We start from the raw sequence: 20,715 nt of genomic DNA, 5'->3' as shown, positions 1-20,715 counted from the left end.
GGGACTGGCACATGATTAATTCCATCAAAACACCTAACAAAAGGACCAGGGGGCACTCATTACGTGTGGATGAAAGGCGATTTCGGCACCTAAATAGGAAAGGGTTCTTTACAGTCAGAGCAGTCAGACTGTGGAATGCCCGACCACAAGAGGTAATAATGGCAGAAACTATATCCACATTTAAAAAAAAGACTGGATGCTTTTCTCACAACAAATGGCATTGTGGGATTTAAATAAATCTAGTGATATATAATATGGAATTAATCAAGAAAGGTTGAACTTGATGGGCCATGTCTATTTTTCAACTTTGGTTACTATGCAAAATATATAATCTGTACATAATAAATAACAGTTTTCACAATTATGGATACTTTCCCATCTTAACTTATTCAACACTTCAAATTAAATTATATAAAATTTGGTAAAAAAAAAATAACATTTAGAATGATCTTGTCTTGCAACTTTTCTAGCTTACTCACCAGGGGTTCGGCCATTATGATGCGAATCTTGCGCTCCGCTTGTGTAGTAAAATTTGCAAACAAGCTCTTGAGAATATATTCTCCAGGTTTACTCTCTGGGTCAATGTTGATGGGCAACATGGTTGGTGGTCCTTTATCTCTTTGTGTGCTGGATACTGGTTGTACTTGTGGTTTTATATATCCGTTACCCACCGGAGAAGCTAAAATACAAATAAATAAAAACACATTAAGTTCTGAATTTGCACAAAATTTCAAACATTTCTAAAATTCTAGATTTTAAGGGAAGCTCCAGTTTTTAATCCAAATTTATACATCAGCATTCATTAATACCAATCTTCTACCCAACTGATTCTCTGGTTTGCTGTGAAATTGGTCACTATCTTTAAAATAAAACTTTCCATAAATCAAAAATGCAAGTTAGTGTAAGATACATTGTGATCTAGCTTATCAGAGAATTTTGTCATTTTCTTTATTTATGAGCCATTGGTTTTCCTCCTCCTCGTCTATTGAACCATTCATTCTGAAAACAGCTGTTTTGCTCAAGACAAAATGGACTGCCAGCACACTAGGAGACCAGATTACAGAAGTCTACTGAAACAGTATTATAAAGGTAGATCAGAGTCAGAAAATCAAAAAGATCAGTCAGAAAATTAAAAAGCTCTGCAGCTTTCAAGTAAGCGTTTTATTTCATCCAGGTGCAGGATTCACAGCCGCAATGCTCAGTACTACGGTTTTGTGTCCTCCATTTTGGTGCAGCTCCTGAACATGCACTAAATAGAGATGGAGACATGAGGGATTCTTTATTTCCTGTGTACAGAGTTGAGAAGCTATTATAGATAAGCGTTGCAGAGGGGAAAACTGGTGAAAAATACAGAATACAAGTCATTTAAATGGCCAGAAACAGTGTTATTCCTTGTTGCAGAATTACACAATTGTCAGGACCTCATCAAATCATTTAATTTCTTCATTTTTACTTAAACCATTTCACCACTTTCCCATAATTTATCTTACTAGCCAGATACAGTACACGCACAACTTGTACATAATCACATATCCAAAAGTAGAAGACAATCTAAACCTCACTACACAGACACTTCCAAAAACTCCAGATTGCAAAACTACTGTACACTTCAGCGTCTAGTTATGAAATAAACTCTGCAGAAATGAGCAAGAGAAAGTGAAAAGCTGGTTAAGGAAAAGCCATTTATAGCTCTAGAAAAGTCTTACTTAAGTTTCTGATAATCTTAGGATAATGGCCTGTGGTCTTCGGGGGTATTCTCAGATGATCCGAGAAAAAAAATCGGATTGCACTTGGACCAATATTAGTGTATGGCACCGAGCACATGTCCAATATTTTCCTCGGACAGGGACTGTCCAAGGTATAAAAAAAAAAAATAATAAATCGCTGCATGCCCAAGTTTGATCCAATATTCGGATAGCACTCAGTAATGCAAGCCAATGAGTGCGTGGAAAACATCGGACTTCACTCGGATGACATCGGAGTGAAGTCTGATTTTCATGTACTGACAGAATGGTGAAGATGGAGACATTTTTTTCTCCATTTTCTCCTAATCCGAGAGAACTGTATCACACTCTAATCCAACTCTGACCAGAGTTTGATCATAGTGTCATTTGCATAATCAGCCCAATTCTCTCAGATGAGAGAGTCTATGGCCGTCTGTTCCTGCCCCTAGAAAAAGCTCTAAAATATATGTCATTAATGGATGGACAGCTCCACAATTGGCCATACAGGCATCAAGTAAAGCTATATTACATAGATTCTAGATTCATTGCTTTTATTTCTTGTTTCCATTCTTCACCTTGAAACCTTTAACAAGTTGCTGTTGATGGATCTGTTATTCTTAATAGATGTTTAAATTCAGTACTTAGCATAACGCTTTTCTCATCTGTAGGTTCGACCAAAGAATGTCCATATTATCAGCCATTAAAAAAAAAGAATCGAAATTAGTTATAAAATACAATGTTGGTACCTCAAACATTCTATATACAATCCTTATTGTTTTTATGGCAAATCAAGTCCAACTCTGGAAACAGGCAGCTAAAAAAAGAACAAATATTGCCAAAAATGAGAAGTGGATGTCACTTCCCTTCCACTCTAAAATATAACCAACCAGTAATGGCTACGCCATTATAGGGGGATGTACGGGTTAGTACAGAGGTCCCCATCCTATAACTTGGGAGCCACGTGTCTCAAATGCTCATGGCCGTCTGACAGCTTGGTGCATTAGCTCCAGGTCTAGCAAACAGGTTTGAGGAGCACAACTCAAAATGCAGAATGAGAATACTGAAAAGAGGTATTGTGGGAACCCCTGGATCTTGGTATACTGCTTCTGGGTGATTTCTGTGGAAAAGCTTTGGTTATCATTATACCCATAATGGGGGCTTTTTTTTGCCGCTATTACGAGGGGGGCGGGAGCTGAATGTGGCTCACAACCCTCTCAAGAGCTGAATGTGGCTCTCCAGGTCAGACAGATTGGGGACCTCTGGGTTAAAAAAACATGGCTGACCTGCAAAACAAGCGCCACATCTTTCTCAAAAAACCCTCTGACCAGAACAGAGAGCTACGCCCTATAGACTCAGATTCTGGTAGACTCGAACCATCTTTGCTTTACATACATAGTAACGTATCCGAATGAACCCATGTAAGACCTCATTGTCCGAGTTTCTCAGAACTGTCTATTTTTCACAGGTAGAACCCGTACCTATTACAGCCTATTGAGCCTTTTCACATGGACAAATTTTTTTTAGCAGAAAGACCGGTGGCATATCCAGGTTTGGACAATTGTGCAGACAAAACTCACTAATACAAGTGAATTGACACAAAAATAAGAAGAAAATTGACAGAACATATTGCATCTGTGAGCTGTCCATTTTCCAACAACTAATGGTATGAGAAACGTGGGATACCTTCTTCAGTTTTTTTTTCTTATAACTAGAAAACCAGTTGACACATGGATGTTAAAAAAAAGAAACAAAAACGGGTGCATGGACCAAGAATGGACAAAAATCTGATTTAGCACACTAATGGAAAAAAAAATCATGCAATTTTTTTTTGTGTACAAGAACAAAAAATAAAAACTAAACATGAATAAAATTCCTGGCTGACCACTACCAAAAATTAACTCTTTGCTGGTGGTGCCAGGAGTGGGACATGGAGCAATCGGCTGATCACCACTTCAGCTGCATTTTGAAAGAAGTTGGCTCCAATGAGGTGCGTCACCTCTGCTGACCAGTGGTTTTAGTAAATATTTGCATTCCGTAATTAATAAACAAACACACAAAACAACAGGAAAAAGAACAAACAAACACAAACAATGCTGGCTAATGGAAAATGGAAAACAAACGGAAAACAAACCTGTGGTTAAAAGTATTAATATATTGACAACTGGGTGTTACCATTGCCCTTATTAAAAGAGGAGTTTCCCTACAGTGACACTGGCAGTTCGAATTTAACAGTGACATATTATGTAGGGATACGCCCCTAACTGGTACCACCCAGTTGTCAATTTATTCAAAAATTTTCACGTACTGGAAACACAGTATATGGGTATGTTCACAGGACAGTTATCTCCATAATCAGAGAAAAATTATTTCTCTAATCAGACTTTGATCAGAGAGTGTCATGATTTTTTTCCTCAGGTTTGGAAAAAAAAAAAAAAGTTTCTCCACCTTCTCCGTTCTGCGAGTCTGTGAAAATGGAATCGAGCTTGGATGTCATTAGAGTACAGTCCGTTTTTTTTTTCCACGGACCCGTAGACTTGCATTGCAGATTTTGATCCAACACTGGACAGGTCTCCAAATTTTTACATAGTCCTCTGGTCCATGGAAAGAATCAAACGTGCACTGCCCCATTGAATATTGTAGGCACGAGTGATTATCCGTGAAAACTATGGATAGCACTCGTCCAAGAAAAATCGGTCATGTGGAAATCCGCAAGGTAGAGTTATAAGAGACGAGGCTCCAGCATTGTTATTTTGTGGGCAATGCAATTACAGGAGATGTGAAGCGAGGGGACAGGTCTTCTTTGAATCTACAAAGGTGTTCTCATATCAATCATGGATGTGTGCAATTTTAGTGGAATTTCTTTATATTCGAAACAAATGATACATTTGAGACGGTTTATTGTATTTCCGTTGCATTTTTTTCCCATTTTTCCATATTTCTCAGACTTTGAGGCTTTCACTGCATACTGGGTCACCAACAGTAAAAATAAGGATCTCGTTGTACCAAGCCGGGCTCGCACGCTGCCAGGGTATGTCACTTTCCTGCATTTCATGTCAGGAAGCATAAAAGAAAAGAAAACAAATACCAGCGCTGTTTTTCCATGCATGAGACTCCATAACTTAGATTCTCAGGCCGGCAGCCAGAAGGGGCTTAGTGTTCTGTGGAGGCAACAGCTTGCTCCTTGTGGACAAGAGAAAGTCCAGTCCGACACGGTACAGGGTGCCAGCTACTGCCACAAAAACACTGCGGCGCCAGACCCATAAAGAATCGCTCACCTGTTTTATTTTTGTAATCCAATTAGCAGAACCATATATACAGTAAAATATGGAAATTGCAATTAAAAAGGTGCACAAAGCCTAAAAAGCACAGAATATAGGATTCATCATTACAGATAGAACTGATCACACCAGCCACGGATCTGCATTTACATGTTTCTGGAGATTCTCGGAACTCAAGATATCTGAGATAAATGTCACGGGTGTGTCAGAGGTGACAGACAGTCGCCCTGCAGTTGGTTGCAGGAGATCTCTGCGTTTGGTATAACAGACATCTTCTTGGATGAGAGGCTGTCTTTAGGACCCAGCGGCTACCTCCCTCTGGCTAATTAGCTCCCTGATCTGGGTGTATAAATACTTGGCGTGTCTGTGAGGGAGGTGCCAGCTATATTCATTTCTACGTCTGAAGGCTTAGCAAAGGCAGTACGTCATCCTTGCTGGAGCTTGAGGCCGAGTACACATTTGGAGTCGTCTAAAGCGAAGCAATCTCCCCCTGTTTGTCTACCCTTGTTGTCTATAGAGTTTAGTGGAGATCGACTAGTGCTCATCTCCTCCCATCCCTAGCCTTAGCCATACGCAGGGAAAGACAGGGCAAGGCACATGTGCGGCGATATCTGAAGAGGCAATAGAGGGACGGTAGTTGAGACAGGGTGACACTAGACCAGACTAGGCGGTCTCCACTTCCCCCCTTTCCCCTCTTCCCTCAGTGCTGCACTAGTCTTTCCCCACACCTGGCGTGACAATAAAGTACTGATCATGTGGGTGGCATTTTTATTTGGACACCCTATCAGTTATTCCATTGGAAAACTACAGCCAGCCCTCCAGTCCCCAGTACAGTCAATAGCCAGTATGTAGTATACGAATAGTATACAGCATTGGCAGCTCTTCCATGGAAGTGAGCAGAGCAGGACTGGCCTTTTAAAAAAAACAAACCATGTATACATCAACCAAAAGTCATCAGATGGTGCAGGGGGATAACTAGGGTGAGGGGACAACCTGTGGTATGTAACCAAGGTGCCCGGTTTGGGTGCTATGAATTAGCGTTGCATGTGTGCGGCAACTAAAACGTGTCTGGGTCATCATTTGTTTGCTCTGGTCAGGGTGAACTGTCTGTGGAAGGCAGGCAGCACTTAATAGGAATCTCTCACTGTAAAGAGGTACGCGGATGCAACAGCGCAGAAGAGGAGGACGCAGTGGTAAGTATAAGTGGAGCCTACAGCACAATAAGTGTAAAGCAAATGGTGGAAGGACAGCAAGTTATTGTACAATAGAATACAGCAAATCGGCCATACAGAATATCAACACCATGCTAATCTCACACTATTGTTCTGTTATTACAAATAAACAAGTATTATCGTCAGGGATGTCTTGGTCCTAATACCTTAACCTGAGGTGCATCATAGTTACTATCGGGCCCGTTACAGCCGTAATACAGCGTCTAACGGAGACCTAGGATACCACGCCGTTAGGTCTCAAGTCCCTTATCACACAAGTTATGCTGGTCGTCTTCATTCTCTGAAGCACCGCCACATTCCCCTGTGTACCGTACGTCTACACTGGAGTCACAGCTCAGAGGCCTGGTCATCTCGATCAGCTCTGACTCTGCTCCTTTGGGTCAGATCTCTTAGCTCTGGCTACCCAGCTATGCTAACTTGACTCTCCACTTGGGTCTGGTCACTAGATATGGCGGCCATAATCCAACTTCGCAGCACCACGTGTTCATCCTGCTACAGGTTCAGGCGCCGAATCCTTCCCTTCACTGCCCTCCTGAGCCTTTTGTAATTATTAACTATACCACAACTGTCACCTGACCTGGTGTCTCCTCCAATCTCTTACCCTCTGGAATCAGACCCTTCGTTATGCAGCTCCACTTTTTCTTGTCCTACATTCTTAGGCCAGTAGATGGTGGCGCTGATTTGCGAACATAATGTTATACATTTGTGGCGCCCCTGAGGGTTCAGTCGCCACAGAGGTACTACAACTGGTGGTGCCTCACTCTCTGGTAAGGAAAGGGTACAGCCCGGGACCCCAACACCTGCATCCAACACTATACTTCTCCAGGCCGCCTGGAAGGGCAAGATGCGTCGCTTTCCTGCTGAGCCCTGTCCCTGGCTGGAGTGGGGGGAACCAAAGAGAGGGGGAACCAGTAGGTGGTGTGGGTGAAGGACGTGGAACAGGGGAGCACTTTTATAGGAGGTATATATAAAGGGAAGCCATCTTAGGGTGGCAGGGCAGTGCAGTGCAGTACTGTGCAGTGAAGTGAGTAGTAAGGAGAGGAGGGGAGCAGAGTCTCTTCAGGAGCTCTGCTCCACAGTGGGGCCTGGTGAGAGAGGCCCAGGAGGGGAACAGAGGAGGAAGGCTCCGGTAACTGCAGGGGTCCCAGGGGCACGGAAGGAGCAGGAAGCCACCCGTATGCTCTAATCTGTCAAGTGACGGAGGGACCAGGCCGCAAGAAGGGAACCGGTCCCTGGGCTAGTCGTGTCACTTTAGGTCTCGGATAGGAAACCGGAGGCTTCTGGCCTTTATGGTAAAGTTGCTACAGCCTCACCCTAGTCGCCGAGGAGGGCCGCAAGTAGGTCCGGGAACTCCAGGTTGCCCAGAGGGACTTCAGAGCACCCTATCGGGACTTTGTGTGGGGAAGCGCAGGGCAGGAGGGAGAAGACCCAGCGCGGAAAGTCAGCTGAGGAAAGGAACATATAGAAAGGGGGGTCCCCGAAGCGGTAACCTGTACAGTGTACCGAGGAATCTAGAAAGAACTGTGAGTAAAATCGGATGACAGCACTCCACTGTGTTGATTATAGCCCGGAGCCAGTCCAGACAGGCATTGGCCTCATATACACAAACTTATCAATAATTATCCAAAAAACTGCAAAGTTATAAACCCCGGGATCTGTCTGGTGTTCAAAAGTCCTACATGACTTACTACACTCTTCTTAAAAAGGGAGTACAGAGTAAAAGTCGTTTGGTACTTCAAAGAACAAGTTGCTATGGAAATTTACATTTATAATCATGATTTACTGACTCCTGAAGCGGCAGACGCTCCCTCATTAATAATGCATTGCATTACTATTATAGTCTAGCGCTTTGTGCAGACAGATGATAATGTTGCAAACTAGAAACATGAAACAAAAGAAGATAATGCTATGAAAATTTAACAAATTAACAAAAATGAATATATACAGTATAGGGCGTCACACGTCAAATCACACTACATATATACGGCGGCACATGCAAAATCTGCTGAGACTTTTTCTCCATTGAAGTCAATGTAAAGGCACAGCTATAACCTGGCGGTATTTACCTGTAGATTTAGGGGTTATCTGCAGTAAATTAGCATTCAATCCTTTCTGTCAGGCTTAATGGAGCAGCGGCTAGTGGAAGAAAATGAAGTTCTATCCTCCCAGCAGCTGCTTGCTTACAGTTATCGGGTGGTACAGTCACCGCTCACTACACAGTGACTACCCTGTAATCATTCCCGCGCACAGTGATTGACAGCCGGCTCCGCAGTGTTGATTTAAAGAAAAAATCCTGCACTTTGCTCACAGTCTTTGGGTCCAGCTCCAAGTCTCCGCTGCCGCTCCCGAGATGTCTATTGTTGTTTGCAGCACTGAAACCAATCAGAGTGGCTGGGCAGCTTGGGCACAACTGCTGAGCTCACTGATTAGCGCAGCAATAGCAGACATGGGGAGCAGCGGTGGAGATTCAGTGCTGGACTCAGGGAGGGTGAGAAAAGCATCATTTTTATTTTATTTTATTTTTTTTATATAAAAACAAGAGGCTTTTTTCTGAAACGATACTTTTCCTTTAAATGTATTTTTTTTAACACACACACACATATATATATATATATATATATATATATATATATATATTTATATTATCATTAAAAAGTTAATTTATTTCAGCTCTTCAATACAAAAAGTGAAACTCATTATATAGTCATTACAAACAGAGTGATCTATTTCAAGTGTTTATTTCTGTTAATGTTGATGATTATGGATTACAGCCAATGAAAACACAAAAGTCATTATCTCAGTAAATTAGAATAATTAGCAAAAACACCTGTAAAAGGCTTCCTAAGCACTTAAAAAGGTCCCTTAGTCTGTTTCAGTAGGCTCCACAATCATGGGTAAGACTGCTGACTTGACAGATGTCCAGAAGGCAGTCACTGACACTAAGTAAATGCAAAGTAAATTTTGCATTTCATTTGGAAATCAAGGTCCCAGAGTCTGGAGGAAGAGTGGAGAGGCCACAATCCAAGCTGCTTGAGGTCTGGTGTGAAGTTTCCACAATCAGTGATGGTTTGGGGAACCATGTCATCTGCTGGTGTAGGTCCACTGTGTTTTATCAAGACCAAAGTCAGCGCAGCCGCCTACCAGGACATTTTAGAGCACTTCATGCTTCCCTCTGCCGACAAGCTTTTTGGAGATGGAAATGTCATTCTCCAGCAGGACTTGGCACCTGTCCACACTGCCAAAAGTACCAATACCTGGTTTATATACAACAGTATCACTGTGCTTGATTGGCCAGCAAACTCGTCTGACCTTAACCCCATAGAGAATCTATTATAGAGAATCTATGGGGTATTGTCAAGAGGAAGATGAGAGACACCAGACCCAACAATGCAGACGAGCTGAAGGCTGCTATCAAAGCAACCTGGGCTTCCATAACACCTCAGCAGTGCCACAGGCTGATCGCCTCCATGCCACGCTGCATTGATGCAGTAATTGATGCAAGAGGAGCCCCGACCCAGTACTGAGTGCATTTACTGAACATACATTTCACTAGGCCAACATTTCGGATTTTAAAATCATTTTTCAAGCTGTTATAAAGTATTCTAATTTACTGAGATAATGACTTTTGTGATTTCTTTGGCTGTAAGCCATAATCATCAACATTAACAGAAATAAACACTTGAAATAGATCACTCTGTTTGTAATGACTCTATATAATATATGAGTTTCACTTTTTGTATTGAAGAACTGAAATAAATTTTACTTTTTGATGATATTCTAATTTAGTGAGATGCACCTGTATATATCAATTGCAATTTTCACATTGGACATTAGCAGCGCTAGACGGACTCCGACCCTACTGAATTATATGGTAATATTTAGTGAGCATGCTCTCATCAAGATAAAGGTCATTGTGAAGGGAGGGGGAGGAGGTGAGCTGTGACCATCATTTTTTTTTAATTGTTGATATTGTGCTATCTATTGTATAGTGAAGTGTTATCTGTCATTGCAACCCTGTCTGCGAGAAAGAAACTGGCAAAAAAAACGTCTGTACAGAACAGCAAGTACGAGTCTACTATTAGACCTAGTGACCAGTGTGAAAATTTATACATATATACATATACACACACACACACACACATATATACATTATTATATATATTTAAAAACAGGTATTTAAAACAGTGGTTAAACAAACAGCAATGTTAATTTTTTGAGGACATATTCCCTTCATCATGGCCACATCACACAACAATTCTTTGGGAATTACATCGCTATATAACACAGAAATAATTCAACACTTTACATCATTTAGATCTGTGAGCTACAAACTGCTGCTGTCGCGGCTTTCAAAGCATGCTGGGACTTGTAGTTTTAAAGCAGCTGGACAGCCACGCGTTTCATCTCACCGATGTAGATATGCGAGCAAGGGAATCAATTATGTGATAACGATCAGTCTACTGCTGTACATTTTATTTATATACCTTCTCAGATTGTGAGATACAGATATAGTAGAGATCACAGAGAGGAGTGATCTGCAGTCTATTATGTCATTGCAGGTAATCCTAGATGATTATTTGAATTCAGTGTATTAAGAACGCAGCTTTCAATTTCGCACTGCTTAAATAGCGCCAACATATTCCGCAGCGCTGAACACAGACGGTCACCATTCGTATCATTTTTGGAGTTTACAATCTACTTTTCCTATTTTACACTCACATCTTATGGTCAATTTCATAGGAAGCTAATTCACCTTTTAATATATTTTTGGAGTCTGGGAGGAAACCCACACAAACTCCATGTAGGATATTGCCCCCAGGACCCCCAACACTGTAACAGTGCCACCGTGCAGCCCTCATAGAAAGTCCTAAACAAAATTAGCTCTGCTACATTATTCTTCAATTCATCCATCCGAAAATGACTTCATGAAAACCCGTACACACATTCCTGACGCCTATACATATATATTACTGCACTGAGGTTTACAATACCGGTAATGACCTACCAAGACCCTTTATGAAGTTAACCACGCTCACTCGCCCCCAACAGATTGCAGTGGTCTCCATAAGTTTCAGGTTAGAAGTCCGGGTGGTATAATGAATCCAGGGTGTATAGTCCAGATAAGAGACGTTGGTGCAGCATAATCGCGCTCCGCCGGGTTATCGTACAGTTTAGAAGCGGACTGATGCTCCGAATGGATATAAACCCCTATGAAGGTCTGTGTGGTGAAGCATTACAGAACGCCCACTGTTTTTAAAGCCAAGGTATGAAAGGGGTCATTTTTAGCCTCCCTGTGTAATCACACCTACAACTTGTACAGGGTCTATATTTATCCACTGTACGTGTACGGCTGACAGATATCAGACTGACTTCTCTCCAAGAACATGACACTAAGTAATGCGGAGCCTGGTAAACAAGGACGCCTCTCAACAACACAAGTCACTAGTGAGCGGGATCATAGGAGAGTAGAAGAAGTGACAATGGTAGAGAGGGCGACGTGTGGAAAGCCATTTACATCACTAACCTAAGAATTGGTGAAACCAGATTTTACAATACAAACTGCATATAATAAACAGACCTCAGACCTAATGAGACTGGTGTACTAACTTTGAAAAAAAAATCCAATCAAGAATGGCTGAAAGTCTCCCTACCGAATAGTAAAATGAGTATTTTAGGACTCATATAATGCTAATTTTTGCTTTAAGATTATACAATCATTCTAATAATTTTTTACGTTTTGCACTTCTTTTTTTCCTCTCCTTCTTCTAAGAGCCATAACTTTTTGTCAAAATATTCGTACGAGGGCTTGTTCTTTGAGGGACGAGTTGTAGCTAGAGATGAGCAAACCTGAACTGTTCTCCCGAGCGAGAGCGCGCGCGGGACAGAGAGCGAGAGAAGAGAGAAAACGTGTGAGAGAGACATTTTATAGCACCAAAGTTCGGGTTCCCATGGACTTCCATGGGGTTTTAGTTCAAGTTTGGGTAGTGTTCTGGTACCCGAACAGAACTTTGGACTAAAGTTCAGTCGAATCGGAACATCCAAAAGTGCAGAGAAATTGTTAAAAAAAAACAAAACAAAACCTTTTCGTCATTGTTTTTTGGGTATTTTATTCTGTGGCGTTCATTGTATGGAAAAAATTACCTGCCAAAATGATTCTCCAGGTCACTATGATTATGGAGATACCAAGGTTATCTAGCTCTTTCAAAGTTTCATGCCTAAAAAATATATTCCGTTTGTGTTGACATTTTCTGAAACCTGTAACTATATTTTTTCCCCTATCAGACCTCTTTTGCGTGGTGAGCTGATTGTTTTATTGATACCATTATTTGGGTACACATGACTGAATGCTTTTTACTGCACTAGGATTTTATTTTTTGGGGGAGATGTGGTAGCCGAAAAAAAAATCTCTCTTTATGGCATTTACAGTACAGGTTAATTCACTTCATATTTTGACAGATCTAACTTTTACGAGCATTAAATTAAATATTTCTCCCAGAAAATTGAAATTATTATAGCGCCATTTATTCCATGGTGCTTTACATGTGAAAAAGGAGTATACATACATGAACTATTACAAAGATCTTTAACAAAACGTGACAGCGACTGGTACAGGAGGAGAGAAGACCCTGCCCACGAGGACTCACAGTCTACAAGGGATGGGTGAGGATACAGTAGGTATGGGTACAGCTGGTAGTGCAGCGGTATGGTGGAGCGAGGGTTACTGCAGGTTGTAGGCTTGTCGGAAGAGGTGGGTCTTCAGGTTCCTTTTGAAGGTTTCCATGGTAAGCGAGAGAGTCTGATGTGTTGGGGTAGAGAGTTCCAGAGATTGGGGGATGCACAGGAGAAATCTTGTTTGCGATTGTGGGAAGAGGAGATAAGAGGGGAGTAGAGAAGGAGATCTTGTGAGGATCGGAGGTTGCGTGCAGGTATGTACCGGGAGACTACGTAAGAGATATAAGGAGGAGACAGCTTGTGGATGGCTTTGTATGCCAGTGTTAGGGTTTTGAACTGGATTCTCTGGGCAATGGGGAGCCAGTGAAGGGATTGAGAGAGGGGAGAGGCCGGGGAATAGCGGAGGGGCAGGTGGATTAGTCAGGCAGCAGAGTTTAGGATAGATTGGAGGGGTGCGAGAGTGTTGGAGGGGAGGTCACTGAGCAGGAGGTTGCAATAGTCAAGGCAGGAGATGATGAGGGCGAGCACTATTGTTTTTGCAGATTCGTGGTTGAGGAATGTGCGGATCTGGGAGGTATTTTTCAGTTGGAGTCGGCAGGAAGTAGAAAGGGCTCGGATATGAGGTTTGTAGGAGAGATCAGATTCCAGGGTTACACCAAGGCAGCGAGCTTGAGAGTCTGGGGAGAGTGGACAGCCATGGACATTGATAGATAGGTCTGGTGGGGGGATGAATGAGATGGTGGAAAGACGATGAATTCTGTTTTATCCATGTTAAGTTTTAGAAATCTGTCAGAGAAGAAGGATGAGATAGCGGACAGACATTGTGGGATTTTGGTTAGTTACCCGTTTTGTTATGCACATGTTTATTTCCTGTGTGTGTGTATTGGAACATAATTTCACACAAAACTCCAAAAATGGGCCGGACAAAATTGTTGGCATCTTTCCAAAATTGTGGGTAAACAACTTGTTTCAAGCATGTAATGCTCGTTCAAACTCACCTATGGCAAGTAACAGGTGTGGGCAATGTAAAAATCACACCTGAAACCGGATAAAAAGGCGAGAAGTTGACTCAATCTTTGCAGTGTGTGCCACACTAAGCATGGAAACAGAAAGAGGAGAAGAGAACTGTCTGAGGACTTGAGAACCAAATTTGCTGAAAAATGTCAACAATCTTAAAGTTGCAAAACCATCTCCAGGGATCTTGATGTTCCTTTGTCCATGGTGTGCAACATAATGAAAAAGTTTACAACCCATGGCACTGTGGCTAATCTCCCTGGACATGCATGGCAGAGAAAGATTGATGAAAGGTTGCAACACAGGATAGTTCGGATGTTGGATAAGAATCAAGTTCCTAAGAAATTCATACTGTTCTGCAGGCTCAGGATGTATCAGTGTCAGCAAGAACTATCCACCGACATTTGAATGAAATGAAACACTATGGCAGGAGACCCAGGAGGACCCCACTGCTAACACAGAGAAATAAAGCTAAACTGCAGTTTCTCAAAATGTACATGAGTAAGTCAAAATCCTTTTGAGAAAGCGTCTTGTGGACAGATGAGATCAAGATGGAGCTTTTTGGTAAAGCAAATCATTCTACTTTTTACTGAAAACAGAATGAGGCCTACTCAAAGAAAAGAACACCGTATCTACAGTAAAATATGTTGGAGGTTCAAGATGACAATTGTAGGCCACATTTTGCTCATGCTACCGTGAGCAGCCTGCGAGGCCTAAATGTGCTACCATGGCCTGCAAGGTCTCAGGACTTGTCGCTCATTAAGCACATGTAGTACGTCATAGGTCAACAATTGCAAAAGGAGCTGCCAGCAGCGGATCTTGATCATTTGCCCAAGTGCACTCAGCGTGGCAGAACATTACTCAAACAATCAATAATAACCTCACTGATAATAGCTAAAGTGTGTAAGTGTGCAAGATTTCTGCTTGCAATTTCGAGATGTTTGGAACATTTTTTTTACCGTTTTTTCATCATTTGCATATCGGAAGCTTGTCTATCCATCCTGTGATTTTCATAATGCCACAACTTTTCCTTCTTGCTGTTACAATTTCAATGTTGAGGAGTGTCGGTGCTTTGGACAGCAATAAAATTGTGCACTTTGTATAGCGAGATAGCCTATCCAGCACTGGTCAATATTGGCTGATTAGGTAAAGAAAATCTGCCACATTTCCTGAAAAAGCGTCACTTAGGTCCATGATCTGCGCCTTGCACTGTATTGCAACTTATTCTCTTAAATGTGGCAGAGTTGCAATAGCAGTAGTGCTGGGTTCAAGAAGAAAAAAGACCAACCCCAAACACAATTGCTTTATACCAAATTCCTGGTGAAAGAACACTTTGTATTCTCCCCTTATCCTGGTAGCGCACGTTCACTATACATCCACCAACTCCTTATGATCCAGCAGCTTCCAAGGTGACTCAATAACCAAAACATACACTATACATATGGCCATAAAGATCATTAGTATTCCAGATGCTTCATCGAGCAGGAGATTATAAGGAACGATCTTACATTTCAGAACTTAGCTCTTGCATAAAATAAAAGCTGAGCTGCTAGCAGACCTCAATGGTGTGTGTGTGCGCAGATGATTTCATCCAAGGCTGCAGATCCACATAATAACAAAGCACGCTCAGTTCTCACTTCTTGCCAAGAGTTTGTGAGAAACCACACACCCAAAAGGAAAAGTATACAGTGAACATCTGCCGGGGAAACAAGTCATCTTACTGGTTTATATGGTGATTATATGGTCAAAAAAAAAGACCTGATGTAAAAACCAACTTTTAAAGAACTTTGTTTACACGCTTGGCCAAAAGGTAGAAACTCCGGTAAGGCACAATTATCAACACCCTCAAGAAAAGAAAAAAAAAGTCACATAATTATCTAAACCAGATAAACCTATCATTATTTAGAAGAGGATAATTCTTCCCTTGCAGCATTTGACCCTTATTTCTCCGAAGGTCCACCTGGAAGTCACAAGTAGAAACGCATGTTTGTCCACTCTAGGGAAGGTTGAGGATTTCTTAGACTCCTCGTATACTGCTCTGGGTAATGTTTAGTAATCTTTAAACACTCAAGATTATCTTCAATCTACAAATCCATTTAGATATAGGATGCAAACCCAGCGCTAACACAGGACTGAATGGGAAATGAGTTAATCATATAGTAAATAAATGGGAAACCACAGCACAATTTGGTGGAAGACCACATAGACCTCAGCTCCTGGTGGCAAACCGAGAGGAAAAGTATAATGGCCTATGGTTTAGTCACCTTATTTCTGTATGACTACAAAGAATAGAGGAAAAAAATGAAATTTGATTTAAATGTAAGGTTTATGTAGTAATAAAAAAAATAATGCCTTCTCTTACTAATCTGGCATTTTGTGGATCTCCAGTGTCTCCGGGTTATCCAAAAGGCATATTGCACATGTAATTATACAGTAATGTGTTTTTTTTCTTATTCATTCTGCAACTAATCAGTCACTCATTGTGTATAATTCAGTAGATCATGTAATCACAAGGTGATCGCTTGGGAATTACTTTTTTTCTAGGGGTGTCACCAGAAGAAATACCTGTATAATAAAACTACATGGACTATACCACAAATGTTCCAAGCTCTCCAGTGGGAGGGGGAAAGTGGAGGCTAAAAACTCTTATCACAGTTACTGATGATGATTAGTCAGCTCACTTTTAATGAAGGAAATGACAGCTCAGTCTCTTTGGCTATATATTTATAAACTAATTTATAATTTTTGAAAATATAGAACAAGATAAGAACACTGTCCCCCCAGCAGATAGAGATGGTAAAGATAAGAAGTGGGGCCGAAGAATCACAGGATTTACATCAGAACAGAGGGGGACAAAATAAAGTGAAATCTGTAAAAGATGGATGGAGTGAAAGACAAAATCAGGTGGGGAGTGCAAAAATGGGAAAATAAATTGCTGGACTGCTTTCTTAATCATCCACATTTGTCTCTTTCCCTAAGGTTCTACTAAGCATAAATTGGATCACTATAAGGTTCTGGTGTTCTGGTTCTATGTGATGATCCTAAAATTGCGGATACTTTATTTACTTTTATTTTATATAAATTATAGAGAAAGAAGCCAGAAAGTATCAGACAGATAATAACATTTGTAATAATATCTTTATTACAAATAAGTGTTTATGTAGTTACAGCAAAGCGGAGCAGGGAGGAGGACAAGTTGTCCCTCTTCTCCTCCGTGTGCACACACTGGTCTGTCAATATTGTGGGTGTGATAACAGCAAAGTGCGGGATGAGCGACAGCGCTCCCGGGCTAATCCGGGTACAGGCGCTCCGAGATTAACCTTTAGTAGTGCAGTAACTATATAAACACTTATTTATAATGAAGACATGGTTACAAACGTTATTAGGAGACTGACACACACTCCTCTAACACATGATAGGTTTAAAGTCTGCTGTCTGGTTCCCTTTAAAGAGGACTTTACATGGAATTTTTTTAATTTAATCCGAGCACCTCCTCCAACTGGTGCTGCTCCACTGATTCTGGAACAGTTTTACTTTTTCTTCTGAGCCTCTCTGTTCCAAAATTATGCCCCCTCCCTTCATCCAACTGAACTCTGCAGCAGGAGCTGTGTTTTGATTGGCCAGCATCACAAGTGAAAAGGAAAAACACCAGAGTACATGGTATATGCCCAGTTGGTTCAAGGGAATATTTTTTCCAAGAGTAGAAATATCTTTAAGGGCTCATTCTTTCACGAGTCCGAGTGCTATCCGTGTTTTTCACAGATAACACTCGTACCTGTGATAGTCCATGGGGCCATTGAGGTGTCAGTGATTTTTCGCGGACATCCAAGAGCGGTCTAATTTTCATGGACTGACATAAAGGAGGTTTTTTTTTAACCTACCACACTCCTACCGCACTCAATCGGTTCGTTTTCTCATATGTGGAAAAAACAGAAGTGTGAATGAGCCCTTAGTGTTGTATAGAGTGTACAATAATTACTCAGCTAGATTATGTGTATTATAGACAATTTTTTTCCCCTCCTTTCCATTTTCTCTACAATCCTAGGTTCTGGAGTTTGGATTATTGTTTGTATTACTTATACAATATCCTTAAAATAAAAAACAGTCTTGGGAAAAAAAAACCTGATGTGCGAATGATGCCTAACTCTACAACTTTGTATTGGCTGTTGTGCATAAGCTAATGGGACAGCGTATCTCTCGCCAGGCTCCATGAGCTCATTTCTGTCTTATGCATGAAGCCCTAAAGCGACCCTCCAACCTCCATATTAAACATGACTATGCATAGTCTCTATACCCAATACCCCCTTCTGCTGCCATTGACTGTCTCCAAGATCTGCCCTGTCCTCATTTCAGCAATGGAAACTCCAGAGTTATGGGGAACAATGAGTAAAGTGTCTAAAGCACATTTTTAAAGATGTACACAATATTAGAAATGTATAGCCACATGTAATATGGGGGGTGGAGGGTCGCTTTGAAACGCATGAGAAATGTTGGATTTGTTGGGCATCATTTCATGAACATTTCTCTAGGTTTTCCTCAGATGGCCCATGTTATGACTCAAGGAGAACAAGGCGAGCTTAGGACTCCCGTCTTGAAGTCAATTGTTTTATTTTCATAACTAAACAGTTTTCTTTGTGAAGGGCGAACCAGGAGGCTGAGAATTATGTTTAGGAAATCAGAACATTTCCATCTGGCTTAAAACCAAAAGAACATTTCTCATTGTTAAGTTCAGATACAATAATCTGCTGAACTCAAGAAAAACTTCGAGGAATAAGGAATTTATTTGAATAAAAAACTTCACACACATTTTATTCATATCCTTCCATTGAAAATAGAATTGGAAATTATTCCAGTAGCAAAATAAATATACACGGTGGAAGCAGCGTGCAGGAATCTGGCTCAGTGGTTACATGTGCTCTCTATGCTACCCATTATTGCTGTGTCTAGTAATGCAACATAGTCACATCCATTTGAATTAGACTGTGCTGCAATACCCAGCTCTACCTGTGGAAATATGCGGCACCAAAGAGCAAAAAAAGTTTTTTCTAATCCATTTCAGATTTCTTTTGCTTTTTTGGGCTTAGTTGTTTAAGGAAAACCGTGAAGGTAATGAGGTTTTTTCATTCTCAGGAAAGGTGGGTTTTTCCACCAGTGTCAGAATTGCAGATACTCCTATTTAAAGGTCATTTGCATTGCTAGGATATAATAATTGTCACCCACTCTCTCATCCAAGGGCCCATCTACCATAGAAGCAGATCATGGAGCAGCTAGAATGAGGGGCCCCATCCAGGTTGGACTGTTCCCATTTGCTTTCCCATCATTCTTGAAAGTAAAAAACCAGCACTGCATGCGGAAAGCTTTTCTTTTCAGTGCCTTGAACACCTCAACAGTACCTAAAAAGTCAATAAGATCCGTCGGCTGACACCAATTTCCTGGGCAGCATGGTGGCTCAGTGGTTAAGCACTGTACTACATATAGGGCAGCATGGTGGCTCAGTGGTTAGCACTGTTTCTTTGCAGCACTGGGGTCCTGGGTTCCAATCTCACCAAGGACAACATCTGCAAAGAGTCTGTATGGGTTTCCTCCGGGTTCTCTGGTTTCCTCTCACACTCCAAAGACATACTGATAGGGAATGTAGATTGTGAGCCCCAATGGGGACAGTGGAGATAATGTCTGTAAAGTGCTGGGGAATTAATGGTGCTATATAAGTGAGTAAAATAAATAAATAATAATATTGAGATAATGGATCTAGCAAAGAGTTGCAGATTCTGTTATATTCAATCTGTTTTATTAAAACATTAATTATTGATTATTATACATTTTGCAAATCAAAAAATATATTGAATTCAAATTTGAAGAAAACATAACAATATAGAAAATGTCCACAGTTCAAATGAGATCACCTGCAGATTCTGTTATAATAGGAATCCAAAATGCAGATGTCAGATGTGAACAGAGACCTTGCAGCATCACTTTATGGGTGTTGAGATACTTACACAGAATTCATGTCCAAGGATGTGGGGAGATAACCATAAGATAAGGGCAAAGGGAAAACACACACCAAGTCCACCTGCTCCAGGTGCTCAAACCTCTTTATGGAGGCAGCTGGGTGAGTAAAAGTAGAGAGATGTAGCGGTTATCTCTGCAAATGTTTGACCAGGCTGCAATATGGCGACAATGCAATTGTCTAGCTTCCTGCATAGTCAGTATAGGATATGAGATAAGAGTATATATTACATATGTTGGACCACCAAGCAGAGAACTATTGTAGGATTGTACCAGTAGCAGGGACAGGTAAACACAGGGGTGGCACAGCGTTTTTTTGTGGGTAGGAAATTGCAAAATTTAAAGCAGATCTGTCACCAGATTTCAGAATACAAACTTAGACCTAATTAGGCTAGTGTACTTAATTTACACAATCCTCCATATCAGAATGGCTTTATAATCCTTTGTGAAAGTTTAAACTCATTTTTGGCCCAGTTAGTCTCATTGGTAGTTCCTAAGTGTCCCTCCTCCCTGCTGCAGAGATCTCACACTGCTCAGTACAAGCTGCAGCTGACAGTAAGGCTTGGATTTATCAGTGCTCTCACTCTTTAGCAGAATTCATAAATGCTTATCTAAATATTAAGATTATACAGTCATTTTTACATGGATTTTCAAGGCATGTACTCCAGCATCATCAGGTCGAAGCGATATATCTAATAATGAATGCAGTTTCAATTGTGAAATCAGGTGACCGATCCACTTAAAGTATTGTAGCAACAGAACACACTATGCCAATGTGATCTTGGGATT

General features: G+C 41.1%; 1 protein-coding gene across 8 annotated transcripts in view; it reads right to left on the bottom strand.

Moving 5' to 3' along the window:
- Nucleotides 1–20,715, bottom strand: part of FRY (FRY microtubule binding protein) — a 444,805-nt gene that overhangs the window by 173,377 nt on the left and 250,713 nt on the right. For 7 of the 8 annotated variants that reach the window (XM_073662506.1, XM_073662507.1, XM_073662508.1 and 4 more), the window contains one exon: nucleotides 480–679. In XM_073662506.1, coding sequence (XP_073518607.1) covers nucleotides 480–599 — 120 coding nt within the window. In that variant the 5' untranslated portion in view covers nucleotides 600–679. Of the gene's footprint in view, nucleotides 1–479; nucleotides 680–11,239; nucleotides 11,447–20,715 lie in introns of those variants that run through there. The other variant, XM_073662504.1, reaches the window with a different exon arrangement.

The sequence above is a fragment of the Phyllobates terribilis genome, unplaced genomic scaffold (assembly GCF_046119375.1).
Source record: "Phyllobates terribilis strain yellow unplaced genomic scaffold, ASM4611937v1 Scaffold_2__4_contigs__length_985480577, whole genome shotgun sequence".
Classification (NCBI taxonomy): Eukaryota; Metazoa; Chordata; class Amphibia; order Anura; family Dendrobatidae; genus Phyllobates; species Phyllobates terribilis.
This window is presented reverse-complemented; position numbering and strand designations above follow the sequence as displayed.